Here is a 26593-nt window from a genome sequence, read left to right on the forward strand (position 1 = left end):
TTACCTAACATGATTACTTTCATACAAATTCCTATTCAAGATGCAAGCTCATAATTAGTTCAACATGATTACCAAGTAGAGATTGAGGTTGAAGCACATGAAGAGATGCCATTACCTACTGTTCAAGAGCAAGTTGTTACTGTTGTACAAGAGCAAGTTAGTACTGCACCTCCACCTGCCCCTCTCAGAAGGCAAGTTAGTACTGCACCTCCACCTGCCCCTCTCAGAAGGCAAGTTAGTACTGCACCTCCACCTGCCCCTCTCAGAGGGCAAAAGACCCTTGGTTTAACAAAGAAAAAACAAAAACTTGCTCAGCCTGCAGGGAGGAAGTATAAAACAAGGTCTTCGTCTTCTTTGACTACGAAATTCAAGAACACAGCCTCCGAACCAATCGAGATTGATTAAGGCCTTCAAATTATGTGAAAACTGATTGTAGTTGTTTTGGATTGTTCTAATTGTAGTTGTTTTGGATAATGCAAACTCATTGTGGGTAATAGTCCCTTTAGCATTGTCTTTTGGTGGGTGTAATTGTAGTGATTTTGGATAATGCAAACTGCTTGTGGGTAATACTCCCTTTAGCATTGTCTTTTGGTGGGTGTAATTGTAGTGGTTTTGTTTAATGCAAACTGCTTGTGGGTAATACTCCCTTTAGCATTGTAAAGCTTCTGTGTTTTGAATACTCCACCATCAATGAAGTTTATCATTTTGCTAAGTTCCAGTTCCAGTTTACAGTTCCAGTTGCATATTGTTTATAGTTCCAGTTTCATTTTGCTAAGTTCCAGTTCCAGTTCATTTGTTTACAGTTGCATATTGTTTACAGTTCCAGTTTCATTTGCAGTTCCAGTTCCTTTTCATTTGCTAAGTTCCAGTTCATTTGCTAAGTTCCAGTTCCAGTTCACTTGTTTACAGTTGCATATTGCTAAGTTCCAGTTCCAGTTTCATTTGCATTCTAAAAACTAAACACAATTCCAGCAAAGTAAACTTCCATTCATAAACAAGTGCCACAACAAACAAAGTACACATCATGCTATAGGGAGTCTACAACTATTACTCACAGTTTTAACAGCTTTGTGGTACAAGTAAAACATACTAAATGCTACAACAATTACTACAAACGATTTAATCCTAAACCTAAATCCTCCTTTTGCCACAATTACAATTACTTCCACGACCAACAGAGGGCACTGCCATTGCTTTTAACCTCTCAATCTCCTCATCTTTTATATTCATGCTTCTTATTTCTTAATAAGCCGGGAATAATCTTCTTCACACGTGAACGCATGGGAGGATCGAACCATTCCTTGAATCCACATCCGACACCATCCTATCAACAAATTCAAAAATTCTTACAACAAGTAATAATTGAGAAATTTGTAACAAAAAATTGAACCTGAAATGCTCCTTACACAAACCCAAAACCTCCGCCCGGGATTTTCGCTACTCCAAGAGGTTTGAATGCTCCATTCGCTGCCACAATTGCATATACGCGTAGGGATTGCATCGCCGTAGTGGTACCTCTGTCTTGGCAAAGATGATGACGATGAATAAGAAACCTTGGTGTTTTGCCTCCACTGTGTTGACATCGTACGCAAGAGAGGAAGAAGAAATCAAAGTAATCTAGGGTTCTTGGTGTTATTTTTGCTCAGCCGTGAAGAAGAAACGAATATGTAAAGGGGATGGCAGTTGGGGAAGGCGCGGTGGCAATGAAAGGACCAAAATGCCCTCCTACTTAACGCCTAAAAGATGAAAAAAGTAACGGAGGATTAAATTGGGGTAATTTTCAAAAGTCAAAAGACCACATTGGGTGCAATTATAAGTTGGAATGTAAAATTGAAAATGAGCCATAGTCAAGGGACCAAAATGGGAAAAAACTCTAAAATTAGTTAAAGTTTAATAACTATCGAATTTTTGAGATTAAACTATGTTAGATTAATTAATAATTGTTTAGCAGAAGAGTCAAATAATTAAAAATTGTGGCTAATTGAAATTTGCTCCCAATTCGTACTCCCCCAGTCGGCTGAACTCTCGAAGGTCGGCAATGAAGAATTCGCTTGTCCGTATTGGTACAGTAGAAGGTGATTTAGTGAAGCGAGCTTTAGCGGCTTTGATTCGTCCTTCGTCGCATCACCAGAGGCGCAGAGGCGATTTCCAGCCTAGGCCGAGCCGGCTTTCGAGAATGTCGAAAGCAGAGGATGTATGAGATTTATTTGTTTTACAGGTTTGTGGTTTGGATGATACTGTTTGAAGATTGTGTATTTTCGGCAGAAAATACTCCGGCGATGGCGTCAGATTCCGGCTGAGGTTGAAGATGGTGAATCAAAACCCTAGCTATGATGCGATGCAATTTTGGTGTGCGGATGATCGGATTGTGGAGGAATTCGTGATGGAGCAGCCGATTCCGCCCAGGAGTTCGCCGGTACTGAGGAGATTATCCGGGTTGGAGAGATGCTTCTGCTTCTGGCCTGTCCTTCGCGGCCCCACTTCTCACTTCAAGCCAGATCTCCGTCGCTGCGAGTCCCGAAAGCATACAGTAATCTCTAATTTTGTTATGAAGATTTTTGTTAGTGTACTCATCTCTATGCATATAATTTAGAAATTTGAAGAATTTTTTGATCAATCACTGAAGCATGCTTTCTGATTTTCAATTTTTAATTGTTCATATTGTGGGGTAGATTTGTGAGTAACCGAACAAGTGTTTCTCCTGCTGTTGTGATTTGCGAAGATCTGTTTGGTTTGGACAAGGGTTTTCTCGCTGTCAACACGGATTTAGGAAGTAAATTCTACCTCACCACACACTTTTATTATACTAAAATTACATGTCAGCAATGGCAACCCGGGGGGGGGGGGGTTGTTTGTTTTTTATGAGTTTGGTTAGAGTTGGGTTTAAAAAGTGACATGTGAACAATTGATAGACAAAAAAATTTATTTTACAGACAAATTGATAGATGGAAATTATTAACATTATACTTAAGATACGAAAAACTTGTAGGACAATTTTGCCCTCATTGATTTTTCTTATTATTGTTGTTGTTATTGTTGTGTAGGGTATATTGGTCTTTATAATCATTATTCCTTACAATCCTAAACTTAACCCAACAATAGAATCAGTATTTTTCCAATAATTTCTTTTTCACCAACCAAACAAAATGTAATTAATCTTCCGGTAATATTTTTTTTATGAAATTTCAATTTCATTCGTCAAATATTTTCTATGAACCAAACATGTAGTTAATATTGGTGGTAGAAATGAACCTACAATTGTTATACCATGGACTAGGGTCCACTTTGCCCTGGTCCTAAATTGTGTATTTTTAATATTGGAATTGTGAACATCTAGAATATAAAGTTGTGTTTTTATGTTTTAAGAATTTGTGAATACAATACAGGATCATCACAAATTGTGAATTTTTAAAAGGTAAATTGTGAACAATTGTGTATCGTTAAACTCGAATCCACCTTACATTATTGTGTAGACCTGGATCCACACAATAATTTGCCATGAACCCAACCTAGGGCCAGAAGCAAATGGGGGCTGAAATGCATTTTTCCACATGCTTAAATCCTGTTCCTTACCACTGAGAAACTGAGAAGGAGCATTCTGGACTTGTGGGCAGTTGGGCACGACAAACAAAAATATCAACACTAATAAACTCCATGCCTTTTTCTTTTTAAATTATCTGAGGTCACCTTTAACAAAGACTCAGAACAACCCTCTATCTTATTATATAGTCTTCATTCAATCCGATTCAAGAAAGGGGGATTCTTGTGTCTCACCAAAATTCCACTGGAAATGTCTGCCCAGAGCTGGGGTTGCAGTCTTCTCTTTGTGCTTCTCCTCGCCACCAGTATTGATGGTGGGAAAGGGTCTTCTTCTGTGGATCAGCAAAAACTGGACGCAGTCTTGGATTTGCCAGGGCTTGGCTTCAATGTCAGCTTTGCACAGTATTCTGGGTATGTGACTGTGAACCAGGAGTCTGGGAGAGCACTTTTTTATTGGTTCTTTGAGGCTGTGGTGGACCCTTCTTCTAAGCCTCTTGTTCTTTGGCTCAATGGAGGTACTGTACACCTTTCTGTTTTCCCTCTCATTGCTAGGATGTTTTTGCCTTCTGTTGATAAGAAAGGCTGGACCTTTTTGTTATCTTGAAGATGATTTCTTTTTTGGATTGATTACAAAAAAGTTAAACTTTTGTGTTGTGTTTCAGATATCCACAAGTATATAGTTAAAGTCATTTTTATGAATCTTGAATCTTACCCCAGTACATGTGTGGTTTAATTTTGTGAATGGTAAATGCAGATTTCACTGACATTTTGGTGGTCTTGCAGGGCCTGGATGTTCATCAATTGCTTATGGATTGGCTGAGGAACTTGGACCTTTTCATGTTGAGAAAGATGGGAAGACCCTATACTGGAATCCTTACTCTTGGAATTTAGGTATATAGTTATCCAAACCAGGGTTATCAAGGCGTCGCCTAGGCGCCGCCTAGGCGTCTGGGCGGTCACGGCCTTGCGCCTAGTTCGCTCGCCTCGCCTAAGTGCAAAATACAACTCAAAACCCCACAAAACATACATGGGCAGAACCTACACACTAAGGCGAGTTGACCGGTGTAATTTTCAGCCGGAGAAGACGCCGGAATCTGCCTCACGCGTGGCGTCGGAGCAGCGGCGCGGCGGCGGCGCGTGGAGGGGCGTGGAGGCTCCGATGGCGGCGCGATTCGAGCTCCGGAGTTGTCCTCCTGTTCCGAGCAAAGCCCACTACCTCACCCTGACATGTTATCAATAAATACTAGACTTCTCACTACTCTAGGAAAAACTATTCATCTTCTCAAAGATGACTTGAAGTAAATAGGGTTCAAAAAGGCTTCCCAAGACAAGATATTTTCAATATACAATAAATACTAAACTTCTCATTATTCTAGGAAAAACTTTTCATCTACTAAAGGCAACTTGAAGTAAATAGGTTGCCCAAGACAAGATATTTTCAATATATATGTATATATTTTATATATTTTATTTATTTAATACTCATCGCCTAGTCATCGCCTAGGCGGTCGCCTAGTCGACTAGGCAAGTTGGTGGCATCTCGCCTAGAAAGTTCGCCTTGATAACCTTGATCCAAACCCCCCCTCCCCCTTTTTATCACATTAGAACTACAATCTAGAGTGCAGGAACTCAAAACTAATTTTTGTGAATTTAGTTGTATTTGTTGCTGAGAAATGTAATAATTGAGAAGCATATGATGATGGTGATTGTTTTGGTGATCTGTAAGGAGAATTGCCCAATTTTTTCTGTTTTAAATTCTTGTTCTGCAGCTGCAAATCTATTGTTTGTTGAATCTCCCGTGGGAGTTGGTTATTCGTATTCGAATACTTCCTCTGATATTCTTACTAATGGCGATAAAAGGACAGGTAGCACTTTAAACCTTATCTTTTCCAGGCTATATTTTCTGCTTTTGTTTGCAAGAATGCAGTGATAACCGATTAACCGTCAACTTTTTTGCGTTACAGCTGAGGATTCGCTAGAGTTTTTACTAAAATGGTTTGAAAGATTCCCACAATATAAAGGGAGGGAGTTTTATATCACAGGAGAGAGCTATGCCGGTGAGTTACTTGTAATCTCGTTATTGAATGCTAAAGTATTGTGTGAAATTAATGCATGAAAGCCACAAACTCCCCATTTCCCGTGCAAGGTTTTGGTATAGCCCTCCTGGGTCTAGGAATAGCTAGCTTCTTGTAAAAGCCTTGTTCTTTTAAGAGCTTCGAGTATTTTCCATGTTCATCTAAAGCTTGGACGAACAAAGATACTTTTCCCTACTCTAATGGCTCAATTAGGTAAGTTACTATGATTGTCAGTTGCTTTTTGTTTCAGGGCATTATGTTCCTCAGCTAAGTCAGGCCGTTGTGAAGCACAATGCTAATGTAAAAGACATTGTGATCAACTTAAAGGGCTTCATGGTATGGTACTCTCCCTGGCAAACGAAAAAATAAAAAAGAAAAACCCAAGAATGAAATAGGAAGAGAAAAGACTCACCGATGAAGTTTTGATTGTTTTCATGAATAAATAAACGTTGCCTGCTTGTTACAGGTGGGAAATGGTTTGACTGATGACTACCATGACCACTTGGGTCTTTTTCAGTTTATGTGGGCATCTGGTTTGATTTCTGATCAAACGTTTAAGCAGGCGAATCTTTTGTGTGACTACCAATCGTTTGTCCACCCCTCGGAGGAGTGCAATAACGTTTTAGATACTGTTAGTGACGAGCTAGGATATATCGATCCCTACAGCATCTTCACCCCGACATGTACAGAAGGTTTTAGTATAATGAGCAGGGTGTTAAAAAGATGTGATGTAAGTCCAGATGACCACGTTTATGGTTTATCTTTTATAACTACATTACGTACTCGTACCTGGTTACTCACAATAGGGATATTCGTTTCGGATTTATACTGTTTCCTTGCCAAAGATCTCGTAGAAATCTCGTTTTATTAGGTTGATGCTTACCTGTTGACATATCTCTGTTTGATTCTTTCTTCGATGGAGTTATATTATTTTGACAGAAGAAGGTTGGTCTTCTGAGGAGAATCTACGATCCCTGCACAGAGAGCCACTCAACTATCTACTTCAATCTTCCCGAAGTTCAGAAGGCTCTTCATGTTCATACCACTAATTCCTCGTTTAAATGGGCAACCTGCAGGTACTTTTATCTGCAAATAAGATTTTGAATTTTTGAAAGAGTCTTATTGTTTGAATTCCACTTGAAAGAGTATCTTATTGTTCGAATTCCACTTGAGCATACTCTATGTATTAAATACGGGGCCATATTTCATATCATGAAAAAAGTATATGCTAAACAAAATCATTAAGCAATAAGCAAGTTATAAATGAAAGTATACCATATGACATATCATTGTTGTCACTGCCACTTGAGCTTTGGTAACACATTTATGCACTTACTGGAGTCTGTTCTATGGAACATTGCTTCTGAGGCATTGATGGCTGTTGATATATGTTACGAGTCCTACATTGAAAAAAAAAAAAGAGAGCGACATATGGGTTTATAAGGCCATGGTTAGACTAACTAATTTATTGGATTTAGTCTTTTAGTGTGGTTTAGCCCATGTGCATTATAGACCAGTTGAGTGACCTTGGCCAATATTGGATTATAACATGGTATCGGTCCACTTTGTGTTCACCCGGTTGTCTATCTGTGGTATTGGTGGCGTCCAAGCTTTTATTTGATACTGTTGTTGAATCAAACCGACTGATGAAGACTGCCTAATTGTTTACATTTGCATTGCCAGATGTGAATTTGTACTTAACCTAGAATTTGTGTAAAGTTAAAAATTGACCTTTTGTTCAGAAGTTTCTCCCTACTTAATATCCCTGAATATTTTAGTTTTACTACCTTTTTGCAGCGATGAGGTAAATGAGTTTTGGAAGGATTCTCCTACAACTGTGTTGGACGTCTATCAAGAACTTATAAGTGCAGGGCTTCGCATTTGGGTATTCAGGTTTTCCTCTAAAACCCGACTCATCTCTGATGCTCTCCCAAAACGTATCCTAGTAAGCTTCCTGTCTAATTCCCGACACATCTTAAAGTGTTACTTTCATTAAGGGCAAAACTGCATTTAGAACTTGATGAAGTTAAAACGAGTATGGTAACACATCACGAGTTGCAGGAGAAGACTAAATTGTCTTTTGTTTATACTAGTTTCTTGACATTCCTTAAAACTGTGTGACTTGAGTACTGAAGCGCTTTTTACGACTATTTTATGATGATCTTTTCGTTTTTCGATAACAGTGGTGATACAGACGCTGTATTCCCTGTCACATCGACACGGTACTGCATAGACGCTCTCAAACTTCCCACTGTTAGCCTATGGCGCCCTTGGTATGATAATGGACAGGTATTCTAAGTTTCTAACAATCCATTTTAACTAGTATTTGTTTTATTCTGCAATCATAAGCATTAGGTATCATTTCTTTACTGTTAAGAGTCCCAGATTAAAAAATAAGAGAGAACATATGAGTTTATAAGGCTATGGATTAGACTAACTAATTGATTGTATTTAGAAGTTCAGAACCTGTTCGGTTTACTTTGTGTTTCCATTGATTCATTCATTAAAGACTTGCAACAATTGATACATGAAATAGGTTGGGGGATGGACACAAGAATACGAAGGCCTGACGTTTGTTGTTGTACGAGGAGCAGGCCACGAAGTCCCTCTGCACAGGCCCAAACTAGCTCTCACACTCGTCGAGTCTTTCCTGGCCGGAACTTCAATGCCCGGCCTGCAACGAATCAGTGACTGGTGATTGTTTAGCCCCCACGCGGAAAAACAGTAATAAAATGTTTAGCAGTTGCTCTGATATGATGTATGATCAATGATGTAGCTGCAGAAAGTTGGTTTTAGATTGTTGTTGACATACCCTTTTGGATGATAATTTGCTTTAATGCTTTAATCAAATTCAATGGAGGGCTCAAGGTTCTGCAGTAAATACCAGAAAATGAGAAAACAATGCAAAATTGACTTATTGTAGGATGCCTGCCATCAGAGAGCATTTTCAAGACTGCTTTCAATACAGGAAGAAACACCTTAGACTGATCCTCCAACCTAATGGGTTGCTAATTATCATAATTTATCCTTCCACAATTTTGTTGGGGCAAAGTGTGGGAGTATTTAGACAATGGATTTTGCCTTTTGTGGACAAGAATTATTGGGATCAATGACTAGAATGTGTAGAATGGGGTGAGAAATTGCCAAAATGTGTGCTGACTTTTTTTTTTTTGACAAAAATATGCAAAACTCTATTACCCGTTGCGTTTTTGAAGGTATTTAATCCGTATTTTTTTTTTCGTTAAATACTTAAAACGCAACTGGTAGTTGCGTCACCAGTTGCGTTTTTCATATTATATACGAAAAATGCATTTCCCAGATGCGTTTTCATCTTACGTATTGAATACGTTAAAACGCAATTGGGAGATGTGTTTTACGTATTATACTTGAAAATACGTAAAACGCAAGATCAAAATGCGTTGTGTTTATCGGCGTATTTTAGCCGGAGAAATTTACAAAAACGCAAGACCGAATTGCGTTATTTGAATAAAACGTTAAAACGCTAAAACCACTTGCGTTTTATAGGCGGTTCCGGCGCCGGTAGTTCGTTTTGTGTACTGTTCATCGGCTATTTAAGTATACTTAAAAAGACAAATATTAATAGAATGTGGTGTTGCACAGTTGGTTCAACGTGGTGATTGCGAAAAAAGTCCTTGCACAATTAATGCGACTTGCGTTTTGTGGTTCTCGCCGTCCTTCGAATTCGCCGGAGACGGCCGGTACAAAAAGAAGTCAAAAACGCAACTTAGTTTTGCGTTTTACGTATAATATGTAAAACGCAAAAGTAAGTTGCGTTTTGGGGGATACCGTATGCGTTGGAAAACGCAAGAGCGTAATGCGTTTTACGTATACGAATACGTAAACGCAACTACCTCTTGCGTTTTACAGAAATACACGAAAAAAAAAATATACACCAAAAACGCAACTCCCAAAGGAGTTTTACATATTGTTGTCAAAAAAAAAAATACGACACATATTGGGAATTTGGGCTTGTTGACCGCACATTCTAGTCATTGATCCGAATTATTGTATGGACCACAGTCCAAAACGATTTCGTTTTGATGTTTCAAAAAAAAAATTCTTGCTTCACGCGCGTGTTAGAATAAAGTAGTTAAATCTAACCCCATCCCAAGTGATGGAAAGCGGGGCAGTGCTAATACATGCCATCATGTTTCTAACCTAATCAGGAGTCAATCGTAGGTTTTTTCAAGGTCTATCTTCACTAACATGTAGCCTTTATGACCTTTGCATTTTCTCATGTAATTTAGGATCTCTTGATAAACAATGATGTTGTCTTATATGTCTCACATGGACAAAGCTACTTTGGAAGGGACCAATAAGCTTGGGCATGATATCCCTCAATCTGTTCGCCATAGTCTTTGTGATTATCTTGTAAGATATGTTACAGAGACTAATGGGGCGAAAGTGCGTCACAAGCTCAGGGTTTTTAACCTTGGAAATCAGGGTTATACACTTATACAGGTGCCATTCAAACCATCTATCAAGACTCCTTTTTTAAAGAAATTTGAGGCCATCTCTGGAATTTGTTTACCCACAATCCTCCAGTGATGTTGGTAAAAGGCCGCTATAAAACCATCTGGCCCTACTGCTTTTGCTGGAGCCATATCAAAGAGAGCTTTCCTAAAATCTTCCTCCATGAAAGGTTTGTTAAAATTGCCTGAGTTAAAAGAAATTGGGGGTCAGTATGCGTAATGTCAATAGAAATGGAATCACTCCAGAAAACCCAATTATCAAATTTTAATTTTTTGCAGATAGAGTCTGCAGGCACACCAGCGACTTTGGGTTCAAGTAGACCCAAAATATGAGGATTGTAGGTAGCTAGCAAATGCTTAAGATAGCGGAGCCCCTCCCTTAAGGCAGCTCCTTGACAGTTCCAGATTAAGCAAATCATAAGGACAACAAGAGAAACAAAAACACACACACAAGGGAAGTGACATGTGAACAATTGAGAGACAAAAAAATTTTTTACAGACAACTTGATAGACGGAAATTATTAACGTTACAATTAAGGTACGAAAAACATTATTTCTCTATAATTCAACATAAATGTCATTTTCTCTTATACTCGTGACTCGTGAGACCAAAATTGATATTTGCTCTGACTATTAACAATACTCAACATGTAATCTATATGTTCGGCGGAGATTGGGAGCACCAGGTGGCTAGGGGATTGTTGGGCAGAAGCCTAAAATCTTCAGACTAAAGGGCCAAATTTAACACCCAGCCTCTCGAAAATGCGACGGTGGTATAAAGAAATAAAGTTGTGCATTTGCTATGAGCTATAGCTTTTGACATAGTGATAAACGTTTGATCCTAACGCTACAGATATCATTCAAATGTAGGTGAAACATGGTGTTGGGGTCGAGGAAATAGCGAACCACGTCTTACAGGCTTGGGAAGTAGCAACAGGAATAAGCGGCACTGAGTTCTTTCAATGGAGACAGTGAGAGCTGCATTTGTAAACTCTCTTTTATTGAATGATAAAACGATTTCGCCTAATTCCCAGCAATTAAAAGCTCCTCCTTGGATAAACTAGATCCTGCATTGTTATTTACCACTCTATTGCTGTGTTTTCTCCTTATGAATGTTCTGTTGTTCTTGGAAAAATTAAAATTAAGGGGTGTAGTTAGCCATATTTGATCTTTGGACTTTTCATAACTCATAATTGTTTATTTCATGGTTGAAAAAATTGCTAGGCGCCCATCGAGCGCTCGGAGAGCGCCTAGCGCCTAGGCGGAGATTAATCGGTGCCAATGTATTTTTTATTTTATTTTTTATTTTTAAAAATATTATTTAAAATTTTTAAATTTATTAAGACTTGATAATTATAAACTATTTAATACTTTAATAGCTAATACTAAAATATTAAATATTAACTTAAAAAACATCTAGGGGGCGTTTGGTTCAGGTTATATAACATAACCAAGGGATTGTGACATTCCAAAGCTCACATTCCGGTGTTTGGTTCATATTATCTTAGGGAATCTAACATTCCCAAGGAATGTCACATTCCCTCCACATAGGATTTTGAAGGGTCGTTTGGTTCACGGAATGTCAGATTACGTTAGGGAATGTTAGATTGCTGGGAATATTAGATTACTGGGAATGTTAGATTTCTGTGTTTGGTTAAAATTCGGGTATGTAATATAATCATGTTTGGTTTAGGGTTATCTTTTATACACACTATAATATCCTTAAGATAACCAAGGTTATCTTACATTACCTAATATTTTGAAGGGAATCACATTCCCTTCAAAATCCTATGTGGAGGGAATATGACATTCCTTGGGAATGTCAAATTCCCTAAGATAATATGAACCAAACACTGGAATGTGAGCTTTGGAATATCACATTCCCTTGGTTATGTTATATAACCTGAACCAAACGCCCCCTGAAGGGAATGTGATTCCCTTCAAAATCTTAGGTAATGTAAGATAACCAAAGTTATGTTAGTTTATTATATATATATATATATATATATATATATATATATATATATATATATATATATATATGTTGTGTTAGCATATAAAATAATTTTGTTTCTCAAGTTCAAGATTTTAGTTATTATTTTAAAATCATGTAATTATATATGATACAGTTATCTTATTTATTTATTTTAATTTTTAAATTTATTAAAATATATGAAATATGTTAAGGATATTATAGTGTGTATAAAAGATAATTCTAAACCAAACATGATTATATTATATACCCCAATTTTAACCAAACACAGGAATTTAACATTCCCAGTAATCTAACATTCTCAGCAATCTAACATTCCCTAAGGTAATCTGACATTCCCAGCAATCTAACATTCCCTAGAGTTTGACAAATTTAGGATTATTTCATTCAAAACGATGTTGTTTTGAGTGAAATAACTCATTTAAAAAAGAATGGAACAATAGTTAATTGGCTGACTAGGCGACCTAGTTGGTGCCTAGGCGGCCTAGTCGGTGCCTAGGCGGCCTAGTCGGCACCTAGGAGGCCTAGGCGGTCAGTGCCTAGGCGGCCTAGACGGCACTTAGGCGGCCTAGTCGGTCGCCTAGCCGGCTAGGCGCCTAGACCACCGATTATGGTGATACGCTAGGCGGCCGACCAGTGCCTAGCGCCTAGGTGCCGATTAATTGGTGCCTATGCGGGATTTTTGCAACATTGGTTTATTTCTCTATTCTATCTAGTTTATTGTGTCCCTTTGGCCACTCTTGTTGCTTCCATCACCCCCCGCCCCCCTTCTCTCTCTCTCTCTCTCTGTATGATAATTTCAAATGAGCTAACCAAATCCCCAAACTTGCAATTTTTGGAATTTATAAAACGTCAACACTGAGGGTGTGTTTGTGTTTGGAAATCTAAAAAATGATTTCTGAAAATCATTTTTCGAGTTTTCAGTGTTTGGCAAGGCTTGAAAAATTAAAGTCATGAAAATTCAATTTCAATCAAATGAGAAGATCACCTTGTTTTTCTAGAAAATAATTTTTCCTTTTTTGAGGAGAAGTCATTTTACAAGTCCTTCTCTTCGCTTTCGAACATTGTGTATCAACCATCTTCTTTGACCTATCTCCTCTACGACGAACTGATCACCTTCCATTGGAAAAGGTGACCAGTTGGTCGCCTTCCGCCGGAGAAAGCGAACAGTGGTCGCCTTCTTTGAGATGGGAAGACGACCAATCGGTTGTGTTCTCTGGTAGAAGACAATCGGCGATGGTCACTGATTTTGTCTTTAGAGTTAACTGGATAAAGTTTAGGGTATTTGACCTTTGTCTTTTCTGCCTATTTTTCAGAAAATAAACCAAACACACCCAAGTAGTTTTTTTTTGGAATGAAACTAAACACTATAAATGAAAATGTTTTTTGAGAAATAATTTATTTTTGTTAAAAAATAATACACAAATAAAAGGGAAAAAGGAAGACACAGAGAGTGGAGAAGGAAGGTCTATATCTTCTCATTCATCATTCACCATACTTATACAAAGGTATCACAATATACAAAGTAATAATGAATACATATAAAATATAATAACTATATTAGTTACAACTGTTACCATATAGATAATAATGTCCACAATAATCATATTTATAACAATTTTGTCATTTTTCTAGTTTTTAAACACACCCTAAACAAAATTTCTTATCATTTTTTTTAAGAGTTAAATGCAAAATTATGGTGTTATTATATTATACAAAACACAAAGGTGTAGTATGATTCAAAATGGATAAGATAAGAAATTATTAGGATTTGATTTTTTGGTTGACATGGGAATCCCACCCCCACTATCTAAGGGCGTTCACTGTGTAAACTCTGCTCTGATATAATAGTTAGTAAATTACACATAAGAGATAAATCGCACTAAGGAGACCATGTACTAGGAGCTCAAGGACGTTAGCAATCATTAAATTTATGATTTTTTGGTACTGGAATCATGTATCACCTATTTAATTACGTCTTTTGAGAGAAATAAATAAATTGGGAAAAAGTGGTGTAGATGCACCATTGTGGTCCAACAAAGTAGAGAAGCAATGAAAGACTGATGAGATGTTTGGTTAGATGGAAAAAAATTTCCATGAAAAAGTTTTTCTTTAAAGCGGAGAAAAATGTTGTTTTTTTTTTTTTTTATGTTCGGTTTCACATGAGATTTTATTTTTCATGGAAGATGGGAAGTAAAAATGATATGGTTTGACTATTTTACCTTTGTTTTGTTTTATTTATTTATTTTTTTTTTGATAATTCATTGCTTTCTTTCTTAATTATATTACTCTTATTAATTTGTAGGAACATATAGGTCTTTATACTTGTTATTCCTTAAATTTTCAAATTTAACCAAACAATATAATTAATATTCTTAGTAATTTTTTTCACCAACCAAACAATAAAATTTATTTTCCTAGTAATTGCTTTTCTATGAAATTTTAATTTTATATCCTTTAAAATATTTTTCACGAACCAAACGTTCCTATGGGAGTAGAAGCATCACTAGGGGAAGTTGGCTTGATTTTGTTACCAACCACTCATATAAGCTATAGGTAGGTAAGGAATAAAAGAAATAAAACAAAAGCTGGTAAGAAATAAAAAGAAATAAAACAAAAGCTGGTAAGAAATAAAAAGAAATAAAACAAAAGCCATAAAACGAAAAGACACAAATACTCAAATTCAGGATATTAATTACTATGATGTTGACAATGAAATCCTCAAGGTTGTTACCGTCCCCTATCAGTACCGATCAACGCTTTAAAAATTATTGAGAAAATGGTCAAATAGACCCTTAAACTTTACTCAAAAGGGCAATTAGCCCCCTGATTTTTAAAATGGAGCAATTAAACACTTAAACTTGTTATTTTTAGGCATCTAAACTCAATAGCCGGTTATTTACCTGAAATAACAGGTCATTTAAAATTCCGGCGATATTCCGACGAAATTCCGGCGATATTCCGACCGAAAAATAAAATTTCTGACAATAATTTTTTTTAAAAAGTCTTTTACCGGAGAAGACGATCGGCCGGTCGTCTTCTCTGGTGGAGAAGACAACCAGTCCGGTCGTCTTCTCCTGGAGGAGAAGACCAGAGGTCGTCTTCTCCAATGGAGAAGGCGACCAGATCTGGTCGCCTTCTCCATTGGAGAAGACGACCTCTAGTCTTCTCCTCCAAGAGAAGACGACTGGACTGGTCGTCTTCTTCCATGCAGAAGACCGGTCGTCTTCTCCCATGGAGAAGAGGAGAAGACGACCGGAAATTGCTCCGGTGTTTTTTTTTTTTTACGGCGGTTAAGGACAAAAATTTACCGGTAACCTGTTGGTTACCGGTAAATTGAGCTTATTTGACTCAAAATAACAAGTTTAAGTGTTTAATTGTCCTTTTTTAAAGTTCAGGGGGCTAATTGCCCTTTTGAGTAAAGTTTAAGGGTCTATTTGACCATTTTTTCAAAATTATTTAATTATTAATTATTAATTTTATGATGGTGATTACTTTTTAGTACTATTTTTAGTACATTTTATATTAAATTGTTGTTCCCAAACTAGACTTGCTAGTGGAGTTCCCAATAATTTTTTTTTCCACCAATCAAACAATGAAATCTATTTTTCTAGTAATTTGTTTTCCAATGAATTTGAATTCCATTTCCCTTCAAATATTTTACAGGAACCAAACAGGTTATAGAATGACTTTCCCAACCAAAGTACATTTTCAATACATTCCTCTCTAAGATGAAGTCATGGCGATGAGAAAGGTACTCACATGGATCAAAGACCGTGGCCTCTCCAAAGTACACGTGGAATGAAACTACTTTTTTTTGAAGCTGGAATGAAACTACTTAATTCTTTGCAATAGTTTATTTAATTCTAGTAGTGACCGGTCTTATACCGAATTAGTTATCTGTGACTGTATGCGTCTTTTAGACTCTATTATCGATTGTCAAGTCTGCTATATTTGTAGATGTGAAATCAAGTTTTTTTTTTTTTTTTTTTCACCATAATTTATTTATAATATCTATTCAACAATTATACCAATTCTAAACTGGGATGGGACTCGAACCTGCAACTTTCCTTCTGAAAAGTAATAGCGATATCATTGGTTTAGATCATTTTAATTATTAACAAAACATTACTCTCTCTGTCTCATTTTATCAGTCCTACTTACTATTCATTGGTCAAACAAACTTTTTCTTCTTTGTTTATTTTTTAAATAATTTTTTACTTATTTTTAAATTTAAATTTTTGTGTTTAATAGTACTTTTAGTGTAGTTTCTAAATATATAAATTTTGTATACTAATAGTAAACTTAATATTATGAAAAATTGAATTAAAAACAACTTTAATCAAGACTCGTGAACTGTACTGAATTAGATAGAAAATGAGACATAGGGAGTATTATTTAACCAATTTTTTTTCTCTCTGCCCTTAAAAAGTCCCAACAAAGAAAAAATTATTTACTCATCCGTACAATAAAGTTGACTTCAATGTCAGACAGGCGGACACTCGGACAGCGTACATAAATTCATTGCGTACAATTGCAGTGAGAGCATCCACATCAGTGGATATTAGGGAGATAATGTCAGATGAACTATCTTGGGTGGGGATAATAACAAATGTGGGGTGGGGTTATTTGGGGAGATATTTATCCTGCAAGTTAAGGGTTAATGTCAGGAAAAAAAAAAAAAAAAAAAAAAAAAACATTGGCTGTGCGCGTTTGCGCACAGCCATTGTCTACACGGGCACGTGCACAGCGCGCCTGACGCGACAGATTTATATTATTATTTTTTTTAAATTTTGTTTTGTTATTTTTTTTTCTTTTTTTTTTCTCTCCCCTCCCACACTCTCTTTCCTAATCACTCTTACATTATCTCTCAAATCTTCCCAACTAATGTGGATGCTCTGAGGTGAATAAAGTATAACAAATTATTATTATTATTATTATTATTATTATTATTATTTTATTTTATTTTGAAATGAGTATAACAAATTATTATTTCCCGGTTCTCCTCATGATTTTTTTGAAAGCGTCTCAATGACTCAATTGCAACCTTATTTTATGTACTTTAAAATGTATAATTTAACCCTAAAAGGAGGTAGTTAATTTAGTGAAACATGAGTTTTGTATCAAAAGGTTATGTATTTGATTTTTTTTTTTCGGATCCTTATGAAAGAGCGGGATCCTAGTACTAGTGTATATTTTATTTTTAACTAATCTCTCTCAGCAACAACCCTCATCAATTAAAAATAATGTTTATTTTTCTTTAAACAAATTTCCAAATTTGACCATGTATACACAACAACATCTTTGAGAGAGATGCTCCTCAAATGATATTACAAAGTAGTATATGTTCTATACATTTTCTTCATCTGTTGTAGTCCAAAGAGTCATACTCCCACCATCGGGGATTAAATCGTGTGACATTCCCTCAAGGAGGGCCACAGAGGTGCCAACTGAGCACGAGGTGCTGGGCAAAGTTATGCTGAATTAGTTGTATTATGTGGGTGGTTGTAGTATATTTCTCAAACAAATAATTACCTGGAGTATCGGGTTATCGATCCACAAGAAAGTGGAGCGTATCAAGCACTAGCTACTAAATTATTCTTGTGAAGCTAATCCTAACGAAAATTATGGATGGTTGATTAATCATAAAACTAATAAAGTAGAGTAGCAGGTTTGTGAAAATAATAGAGAGAGAATGTGATTCCTAGGATTCAAGTATTTAATCACATAGTGTCAATCTAACATGCAATATCAAATATGGGTTTAAACAAGTGTGAGAATGTAAACAGGGGAAAGAGTGACTCCCGTAATGTAACACCCCACTTTTTTCTAAATCTTAATTACAATTATAAACCATAATTAACATAATCTAAGCAGCGGATAAACAACTTAATAAGAAAACTAGTGGGAATGTCCATAAACAACTTAATAAGAAAACTAAGGGTGAAACTAGAAATAAAGATAAATTAACTAACATCCATAAACTTACTGAAAGTCATAAGGGGGAAAAAGACACCCCGATGTCTACATCATCAAACAGCATCAACAACATAGGTCTATAAATTCGACCAATAAGATCATAATAAAAGTAATAAGAGTTTAGACTTCTATAACTACTAGACTAGTCTAACTCGATCACTTCTCAACGCTGGGCCCACTTGAAATGAATTTTACAAACAACACATAGACAAATAGGAAAATACCCATTAACACGAAGTTAAGTATAACCACACTCAACCCTGTAAAGTACTATAGAATATACTTTAGAAAAACATTTGATCACATACTAAGTCAAACAATCTCAACACATAAACAACTGTAGATACATCACAGACTTTCAATATGCTTGCAACATATATATATATATATATATATATATATATATATATATATATATATATATATATATATATAGTACAAGGTTTCGTATAAGTAAAAGAAAACAGCAAATGTTAGCAAGAAATGGATTAGCTTAGATGGCTGAGTGTGTGTTAGCTTATGGATTATGGAAGGTCAAGGGGTTCGAATTTGTTTTACGCCATACTGGCGTGAATGCAGTTTTTATGGCTAATTGAATAATAATGGTGGGGTTTCGAAAATTTGAATAATAATAGTGACTTGGTGAGGCTTTCAAAAAAAAAAACAAATTAATGGTGATATATATATATATATATTAATAATGAGATGTGTAATTTATAATGTGTTTTTTATTAGAATTATTTTATCAAATTAATTATGTTTCATATTTTGTTATAAATATTTTTATAAAGTTTTGATGTGTTTTATTTTTCGCTCATATCTAACAATATTTATGGCTAACTTTTAAGTGTTCCATTTTTTAAGCTATCTCTTTTGTTTTAATGTTTCGCCGCTCCATTGAAAAAAATTTATGAATCTGTCCCTAATTTAGAAGATCTTGATGCTTGACATTTTGTTATAGACTTATAGACAATTTTTATTATTTGAACTTCGCCCCCACTCAACTATTTTTCTGGGTCCGCCACTGAATATTGGTGATAAAAATGAACCCAACCTAAGGCCAGAAGCAAATGGGGGCCAATTCGAAAATACATAATATGCGTACTGAATATTCATAATTTACATATTTAATGTTCACAAATTACGTAATAAATATTTACAATTTACCTTTTACAAAATGGTAAGTATTCAATATGTAAATTATGTATGTTGGACTCGATCCATCCTACAAAGTGACCGGCGTCCACAAAATAATTTGCCAAATGGGGGCAGAAATGCATTATTACATATGTATGGTGTACATATGAAAGCTACTTTTTCCACATGCTTAAATCGTGACCACTGAGAAACTGAGAAGGAGCATTCTGGATTTGTGGGCACGACAAACAAAATATCAACACTAAACTCCATGGGTTTTTTGTTTTATTTTTTTTTAAAATTATCGGAGGTCACCTTTAACAAAGACTCAGAACAACCCTCTTTCTTATTATATAGTCTTCATTCAATCCGATTCAACAAAGGGGGATTGTTCATTATTTGTTCTTGTGTCTCACCTGGTGGTCGGAAAGCTTAATCTGCCAACTTCCCATGCGATGAGGATTTTCGACCAGTTAATGTGGTTGTTAGAATTTCCAACAAGCATTTTTGCATATCTCAAAAGTGATCGGAACACTGGTTTCTGACCCGATTTTGACAATTTCCAACCACTTTCTGGTGGTTGGAAAATCGCTGATTTTCAGTAGTGGTTGTTCTTGTTGTTTTGTAGGATATATTGGTCTTTATAATCATTATTCCTTACAATTCTAAACTCAAACCAACAATAGAATCAATATTTTTCTAATAACTTTTTTTTCATCAACCAAACAAAATATAATTAATCTTCCGGTGATTTTTTAAAGAAATTTTAAATTCATTCGTCAAATATTTTCTACAAACTAAACAGGTAGTTAATATTGGTGGTAGAAATGAACCTACACTTGTTATACCATGGACCAAGGTCTATTTTGGTCCTAAATTGTGTATTTTTAGTCTTAGAATTGTGAACATCTAGAATATAAATTGTGTTACTAAGTTTATAGAATTTTTGAATACAATATAGAGTCATTATAAATTGTGAATTTTTAAAATGTAAATTATGAAAATATTTAGTATGTAATAAATTGTTTCTTTTTGAACTCGAATCCACCTTACATTATTGTGTGGACCCGGGTCCACACAATAATTTGCCATGAACCCAACCCGGGGCAAATTATACGGTGCACCAAGGCGAACAATGCAATGAATGCATTGTGCACCCTGACACAAAACGACGTCGTTTTGTACTTTTTCGCGTGTCTGCTGTTAACTCTTTAAAAAAAAAAATTCATGTTTCGAATGTACAGAATTGTATAATAGAAAACACAGAATCTTATATCTGAAAACACATAATTTTATACCTGAAAACATAAAATTTTATAATTGAAAATTCCCATGTTTCCAATGTACAGAATTATATACCTGAAAACACAGAATTTTTTAACTGAAAGTTCCATGTTTCGAATGTACAGAATTATATAATAGAATGCACAGAATTTTATATCTGAAAACACAAAATTTTATAACTGAAAATTCCTATGTTTCGAATGTCCAGAATTATATAATAGAATGCACAGAATTTTATACATGAAAATACAAAACTTACCAAAATGACGTCGTTTTAGGATGCGCAGGACGCACATTGCTATGTGCACCATGATGCACGGTATAACGATTACCCAACTTGGGGCAAATTATTGTGTGGGCCAATGTTATGTGGACCATAACAAAATGTACATTTTTAATATACTAAATGTACATTATTTTTGTACTGTATCAGTACAAAAGTAATGTAAATTTTCTGAATACAATTTACATTATTTTTGTACTGAATATACATTATTTTACAATATACAAAATATGATTCATACAACTTGTGTGTACCATAATCCACACAATAATGATTGCGAACCTGGGGCCAGAAGCAAATGGGGACAGAAATGAATTATTATGAAAGCTACTTTTTCCACATGCTTAAATCCTGACCACTGAGAAACTGAGAAGGAGCATTCTGGACTTGTGGGGACGACAAACAAAATATCAACACTAAACTCCATGGCTTTTTTTTTTTTTAAAAAAAAATTATCCGAGGTCACCTTTAACAAAGACTCAGAACAACCCTCTTTCTTATTAATTATTATATATTGTCTTCAGTCAATCCGATTCATCAAGATTCAAGAAAGGGGGATACTTGTGTCTCACCAAAATTCCACTGGAAATGTCTGCCCTGAGTTGGGGTTGTCTTCTCTTTGTGCTTCTCCTGGCCACCAGTATTGATGGTGGGAAAGGGTCTTCTTCTGTGGATCAGCAAAAACTGGACGCAGTCTTGGATTTGCCAGGGCTTGGCTTCAATGTCAGCTTTGCACACTATTCTGGGTATGTGACTGTGAACCAGGAGTCTGGGAGAGCACTTTTTTATTGGTTCTTTGAGGCTGTGGAGGACCCTTCTTCTAAGCCTCTTGTTCTTTGGCTCAATGGAGGTACTCTACACCTTTCTGTCTTCCCTCTCATTGCTAGGATGTTTTTGCCTTCTGTTGATAAGAAAGGCTCCACCTTTTTGTTTTCTTGAATTGAAGAAGCTGGTGTTTATGAGAAAGATGATGTCTTTTTGGATTGATTACAAAAAGTTAAACTTTTGTGTTGTGTTTCAGATATCCACAAGCATAGAGTTAAAGTCATTTTTATGAAAATCTTGAATCTTACTAGTGCATGTGTGGTTTAATTTTGTGAATGGTAAATGCAGATTTCAGTGACATTTTGGTGGTCTTGCAGGGCCTGGATGTTCATCAATTGCTTTTGGATTGGCTGAGGAAGTTGGGCCTTTTCATGTTGAGAAAGATGGGAAGACCCTATACTGGAATCCTTACTCTTGGAACTTAGGTATTTTGATCACATTAGAACTACAATCTAGAGTGCAAAACTCAAAACTAATTTTTGTGAATTTAGTTGTATTTGTTGCTGAGAAAAGTAATAATTCAGAAGCATATGATGATGATGATTATTTTGGTGATTTGTGAGGAGAATTGGCCAATTTTAAATTTTTGTTCTGCAGCTGCAAATCTATTGTTTGTTGACTCTCCCGCGGGAGTTGGTTATTCGTATTCGAATACTTCCTCTGATATTCTTACTCATGGCGATAAAAGGACAGGTAGCACTCTAAACCTTATCTTTTCCGGGCTATATTTTCAATCTTTGTTTGCAAGAATGCAGTGATAACCGTCAACTTTTTGTGTTACAGCTGAGGATTCGCTAGAGTTTTTACTAAAATGGTTCGAAAGGTTCCCACAATATAAAGGGAGGGAGTTTTATATCACAGGAGAGAGCTATGCCGGTGAGTTAATTGAATGCTAAAGTATTGTGTGAAAAAAATGCACAAACTCCCCATTTCCCTACTCTAATGGCTCAATTAGGTAAGTTAGTATGATAGTCGGTTTCTTTTTGTTTCAGGGCATTATGTTCCTCAGCTAAGTCAGGCCATTGTGAAGCACAACGCTAATGTAAAAGACGTTGTGATCAACTTAAAGGGTTTCATGGTATGGTGGGAAATGAAAAAATTAAAAAAAAGAAAAACAAAAACAAAAAACCCGAGAATGATAAGGTTGCTATCATTTTCATGAATGAATAAAGTTGTCTGCTTTGTTACAGGTGGGAAATGCTTTGACTGATGACTACCATGACCACTTGGGACTTTTTCAGTTTATGTGGGCATCTGGTATGATTTCTGATCAAACGTTTAAGAAGGCGAATCTTTTGTGCGACTACCAATCGTTCATCCACCCCTCGGAGGAGTGCAATAAGGTTTTAGATACTGCTAGTGACGAGCTAGGAGATATCGATACCTACAGCATCTTCACCCCGACATGTACAGAAAGTTTTAGTATAATGAGCAGGGTGTTAAAAAGACGTGACGTAAGTCCAGATGACCACGTTTATGGTTTTATCTTTTATAATTACATTACATACTCGTGCCCGGTTACTCACAATAGGGAATAGGGATTTTCATTTCGGATTTATACTTTTTCCTTGCCAAACATCTCGTAAAAATCTCGTTTTATTTTGACAGAGGAAGGTTGGTCTTCTGAGGAGAATCTACGACCCCTGCACAGAGAGGCACTCGACTATCTACTTCAACCTTCCCGAAGTTCAGAAGGCTCTTCATGTTCATACCACTAATTCCTCGTTTGAATGGGTAACCTGCAGGTACTTTTATCTGCAGATGAGATTTTGAATTGGAGGAATGAAAGAGATTCTTATTGTTCGAATTCCACTTGAGCATATACTATATGTATTAAATACGGGGCCATATTTCATATCATGAGAAAAGCATATGCAAAACAAAATCATTAAGCACTAAGCAAGTTACAAATGAGGACATATGAGTTTATAAGGCCATGGGTTAGACTAGCTAATTGATTGATTCAGTCTTTTAGTTTGGTTTGGCCCATGTGCATTATAGGCCAGTTGAGTGACCTTGGCCCAATCTTAGATTATGATATGGTGTCAGAGCCTAGTTTCGGTCCACTTTGTGTTCATCCGAGTGTCTATCCGTGGTATTGGTGGCGTCCAAGCTTTGATCTGATACTGTTATCGACCTTCTGTTCAGAAGTTTCTCCCTACTTAATATCCTGAATATTTTAGTTTTACTACCTTTTTGCAGCGATGAGGTATATGACTTTTGGAAGGATTGTCCTACAACTGTGTTGGACGTCTATCAAGAACTTATAACTGCAGGGCTTCGCATTTGGGTATTCAGGTTTTCCTCTAAAACTCGACTCGTCTCTTATGCTCTCCCAAAACGTATCCTAGTAAGCTTATACCTGTCTAATTCCCGACACATAAGGGCAAAACTGCATTTAGAACTTGATGAAGTTAAAACGAGTATGGTAACACATCACGAGTTGCAGGAGAAGACTAAATTGTCTTTTGTTTATACTAGTTTCTTGGTATTCCTTAAAAACAGTGTGACTTGAGTTCTGAAGCGATTTTTACAACTATTTTGTGACGATTTTTTTGTTTTTCGTTTTTCGATAACAGTGGTGATACAGACGCTGTAATCCCTGTCACATCGACACGTTACAGCATAGACGCTCTCAAGCTTCCCACTGTTAGTCCCTGGCGCCCTTGGTATGACAATGGACAGGTAAGAGTCTCAGATTGAAAAATTAGAGAGAACATATGAGTTTATAAGGCTATGGGTTAGACTAACTAATTGCTTAGATTCAGAAGTTCAGAACATGTTCGGTCTACTTTGTGTTGCCATTGATTCATTCATTAAAGAATTATTACGACGATTGATGCATGAAATAGGTTGGGGGATGGACACAAGAATACGAAGGCCTGACGTTTGTTGCTGTACGAGGAGCAGGCCATGAAGTCGCTCTGCATAGGCCCAAACTAGCTCTCACGCTCGTCGAGTCTTTCCTGGCGGGAACTTCAATGCCCGGCCTGCAACGAATCAGCGACTCGTGATTGTTTAGCCCCCACGGGGAAGAACGGGAATAAAATGGTTAGCAGTTGCTCTGCTATGATGTATGATGTAGCTGCAGAAAGTTGGTTTTAGATTGTTGTAGACATATCCTTTTGGATGATGATTTGCTTTAATGCTTTAATCAAACTCATCAATGGAGGGCTCAAGGATCTGCAGTAAACAACAGAAAATGAGAAAACAATACAAATTGATCAATATATTTGAGAAATAAGATGCATCCAGTAATAAAGAAAACAATACAAATTGATTTATTGTAGGATGCCAACCAGAGAGCATTTTCAAGACTGCTTTCAATACAGGAAGAAACACCTTAGGTTGATCCTCATACCTAATGGGTTGCTGAGTTATTGTGATTTATTCCCTCCATAATTTTTGTCGGGGCAAAGTGTGGGGTGTTTGGACGACGGATTTCGCCTTTTGTGGACAAGAATTATTGTGTGGACTACGGTCCAAAGCAACGAATGTGTTAAAAAAAATTCTTGAACCTACTGAAGCACAGAGAGCTAATAGTGCCTGAGATTCAAACCCACAACTTCCCATGTGGGACTTCAATTTGGTGCCATTAGACCACAAGGTCCTTGGCAGAATAATATACTTTATATGTATTAGAATAATAATTTTTTTTTGGAATAAGATAATGTATTTTATGAGTTAGAAAAATGTATTTTATGTGTTTTTAGACTGTGGTCCACAGTTGCAAACTTGAAAGTTTAGAAAGGGTAAAATCCTAACCTTTGATTTCTCATGATAGAGGGTGTTGATGTGTCTAACTATGATGGAGGGTGTTGATTTCTCATTAGTTATTCCTTTAATTGGACTATAATTAGAATCAAAATTGATTATTTAATACGCACGACTATGATGGGAATTTCTATCCTCGTTGTAGTTGGTCAAATTGATTATGAGTGTATATCATTAAATTCTACTAAAAGATATCTTAATCAAGGAGTGAACGTTTGGAAAAAGACCATTAAGATGCTCCACTTAAGGTGATGGATTGTAATTGTCTTCATAGTTCATACCTCCCGAATTAGATTGTATATCGAATAATAACTCCATTTTTTTTTTTTACAATCGTGATTTATTTTTAAAACTTTCTGAAGTCTGAACACCGAATCATTAGAAATTTGGTGGCCACGTCCGTCAATTATTGACCTATCTATTCAGATTTTCGTCCATTAACACTCAATTTTCAATCACCTTTCAATGACAAAAAAAAAAAAAAAAACTGGTAGTGTTCATATTATTAGGACTATGTTATTCATATTAGATTAGGACTATGTTATCCATATTAGATTAGGACTATGTTATTCGTGTTAGACTAGGATTCTATCTAATATCTATATATTCGCTCTCTGTACTCTCAGACGTTATGATTGAATACAACACAATCTATATTCTCATCTGGTATCAGTTTCCAGGTTTTCTCTCATGGAGCTAGGGTTTAGCGCTTAAGAGTGTTGCTAATTACAATTGTTGGTTGATGTGGTTCCATGATTACAATGAGAACTTGTTCGGCGGCGACGGAACCGTGTCAAATTTGTAAAGGTTTCGGTCACACGGGAGCTAATTGTTTATGACACTATGATGAACCGTGTCAAATTTGTAAAGGTTTCGGTCACACGGGAGCCAATTGTTTTTGGCGCTATGATGATCCGTGTCAAATTTGTAAATGTTTCGGTCACACAGGAGCCAATTGTTTACGGCGATATTCAGGGGCTCCGGGTTCTCAGCATTTTTCACCCTCATCGGCTCCTCAGGCGAATGTAGCCGTTTCTGGTGATGACTCGGGTGGTCCACATGAGTGGTTTCCTGATACTGGTGCTACCAACCATGCTACGCCCGATCCTTCTTTGTTGACCTCTGCAACGGGTTATCGGCCCTGAGACTCTTCGTGTTGGCAGTGGTACAGGTTTGCCTATTGTTAATGTTGGTTCAGCTTCGTTAGCCA

The 26593-nt window shown here is 36.2% G+C and overlaps 1 protein-coding gene and 1 long non-coding RNA gene across 6 annotated transcripts; one reads left to right on the plus strand and one right to left on the minus strand.

Moving 5' to 3' along the window:
• Nucleotides 1–2004: 2004 nt before the first annotated feature.
• LOC109184578 (serine carboxypeptidase II-2) lies at nt 2005–24859 on the plus strand. Of its 5 annotated transcripts, XM_019334595.1 has the most exons (13): nt 2005–2530; nt 3730–3749; nt 19582–19632; nt 21348–21634; nt 21927–22034; nt 22207–22302; nt 22393–22485; nt 22602–22687; nt 22800–23063; nt 23218–23354; nt 23812–23907; nt 24189–24294; nt 24462–24859. In XM_019334595.1, exons 1-13 carry the CDS (start codon nt 2309–2311, stop codon nt 24621–24623), a joined length of 1728 nt encoding a protein of 575 aa, XP_019190140.1. In that variant the 5' UTR covers nt 2005–2308; the 3' UTR covers nt 24624–24859. The 5 variants fall into 5 exon arrangements, with proteins under 5 accessions (XP_019190140.1, XP_019190142.1, XP_019190143.1 ...); XM_019334597.1 differs by lacking the exons at nt 19582–19632; nt 21348–21634; nt 21927–22034; ... (6 more) ...; nt 24189–24294; nt 24462–24859 and adding exons at nt 4324–4431; nt 5310–5405; nt 5505–5597; ... (4 more) ...; nt 7799–7904; nt 8152–8496 and having other exon boundaries at nt 2347–2510; nt 3730–4055; XM_019334598.1 differs by lacking the exons at nt 19582–19632; nt 21348–21634; nt 21927–22034; ... (6 more) ...; nt 24189–24294; nt 24462–24859 and adding exons at nt 4324–4431; nt 5310–5405; nt 5505–5597; ... (4 more) ...; nt 7799–7904; nt 8152–8496 and having other exon boundaries at nt 2347–2510; nt 3730–4055.
• LOC109184582 lies at nt 19516–21457 on the minus strand. Its single transcript, XR_002054817.1, has 2 exons — nt 21357–21457; nt 19516–19633 (listed from the first exon to the last, which is right to left on the minus strand). It is a non-coding gene; the product is annotated as an uncharacterized LOC109184582 (long non-coding RNA).
• Nucleotides 24860–26593: the final 1734 nt, after the last annotated feature.

The sequence above is a fragment of the Ipomoea nil genome, unplaced genomic scaffold (assembly GCF_001879475.1).
Source record: "Ipomoea nil cultivar Tokyo-kokei standard unplaced genomic scaffold, Asagao_1.1 scaffold1264, whole genome shotgun sequence".
Classification (NCBI taxonomy): Eukaryota; Viridiplantae; Streptophyta; class Magnoliopsida; order Solanales; family Convolvulaceae; genus Ipomoea; species Ipomoea nil.

Coding starts and splice junctions, on each gene's coding strand:
- LOC109184578 (XM_019334595.1), top strand. CDS start 2,309: ATGGTGAATCAAAACCCTAGCTATGATGCGATGCAATTTTGGTGTGCG. Junction 3,750..19,581: donor TCTTCATTCAATCCGATTCA/AGAAAGGGGGAT, acceptor TATAGTCTTCAT/TCAATCCGATTCAACAAAGG. Junction 24,295..24,461: donor CTTGGTATGACAATGGACAG/GTAAGAGTCTCA, acceptor TGCATGAAATAG/GTTGGGGGATGGACACAAGA.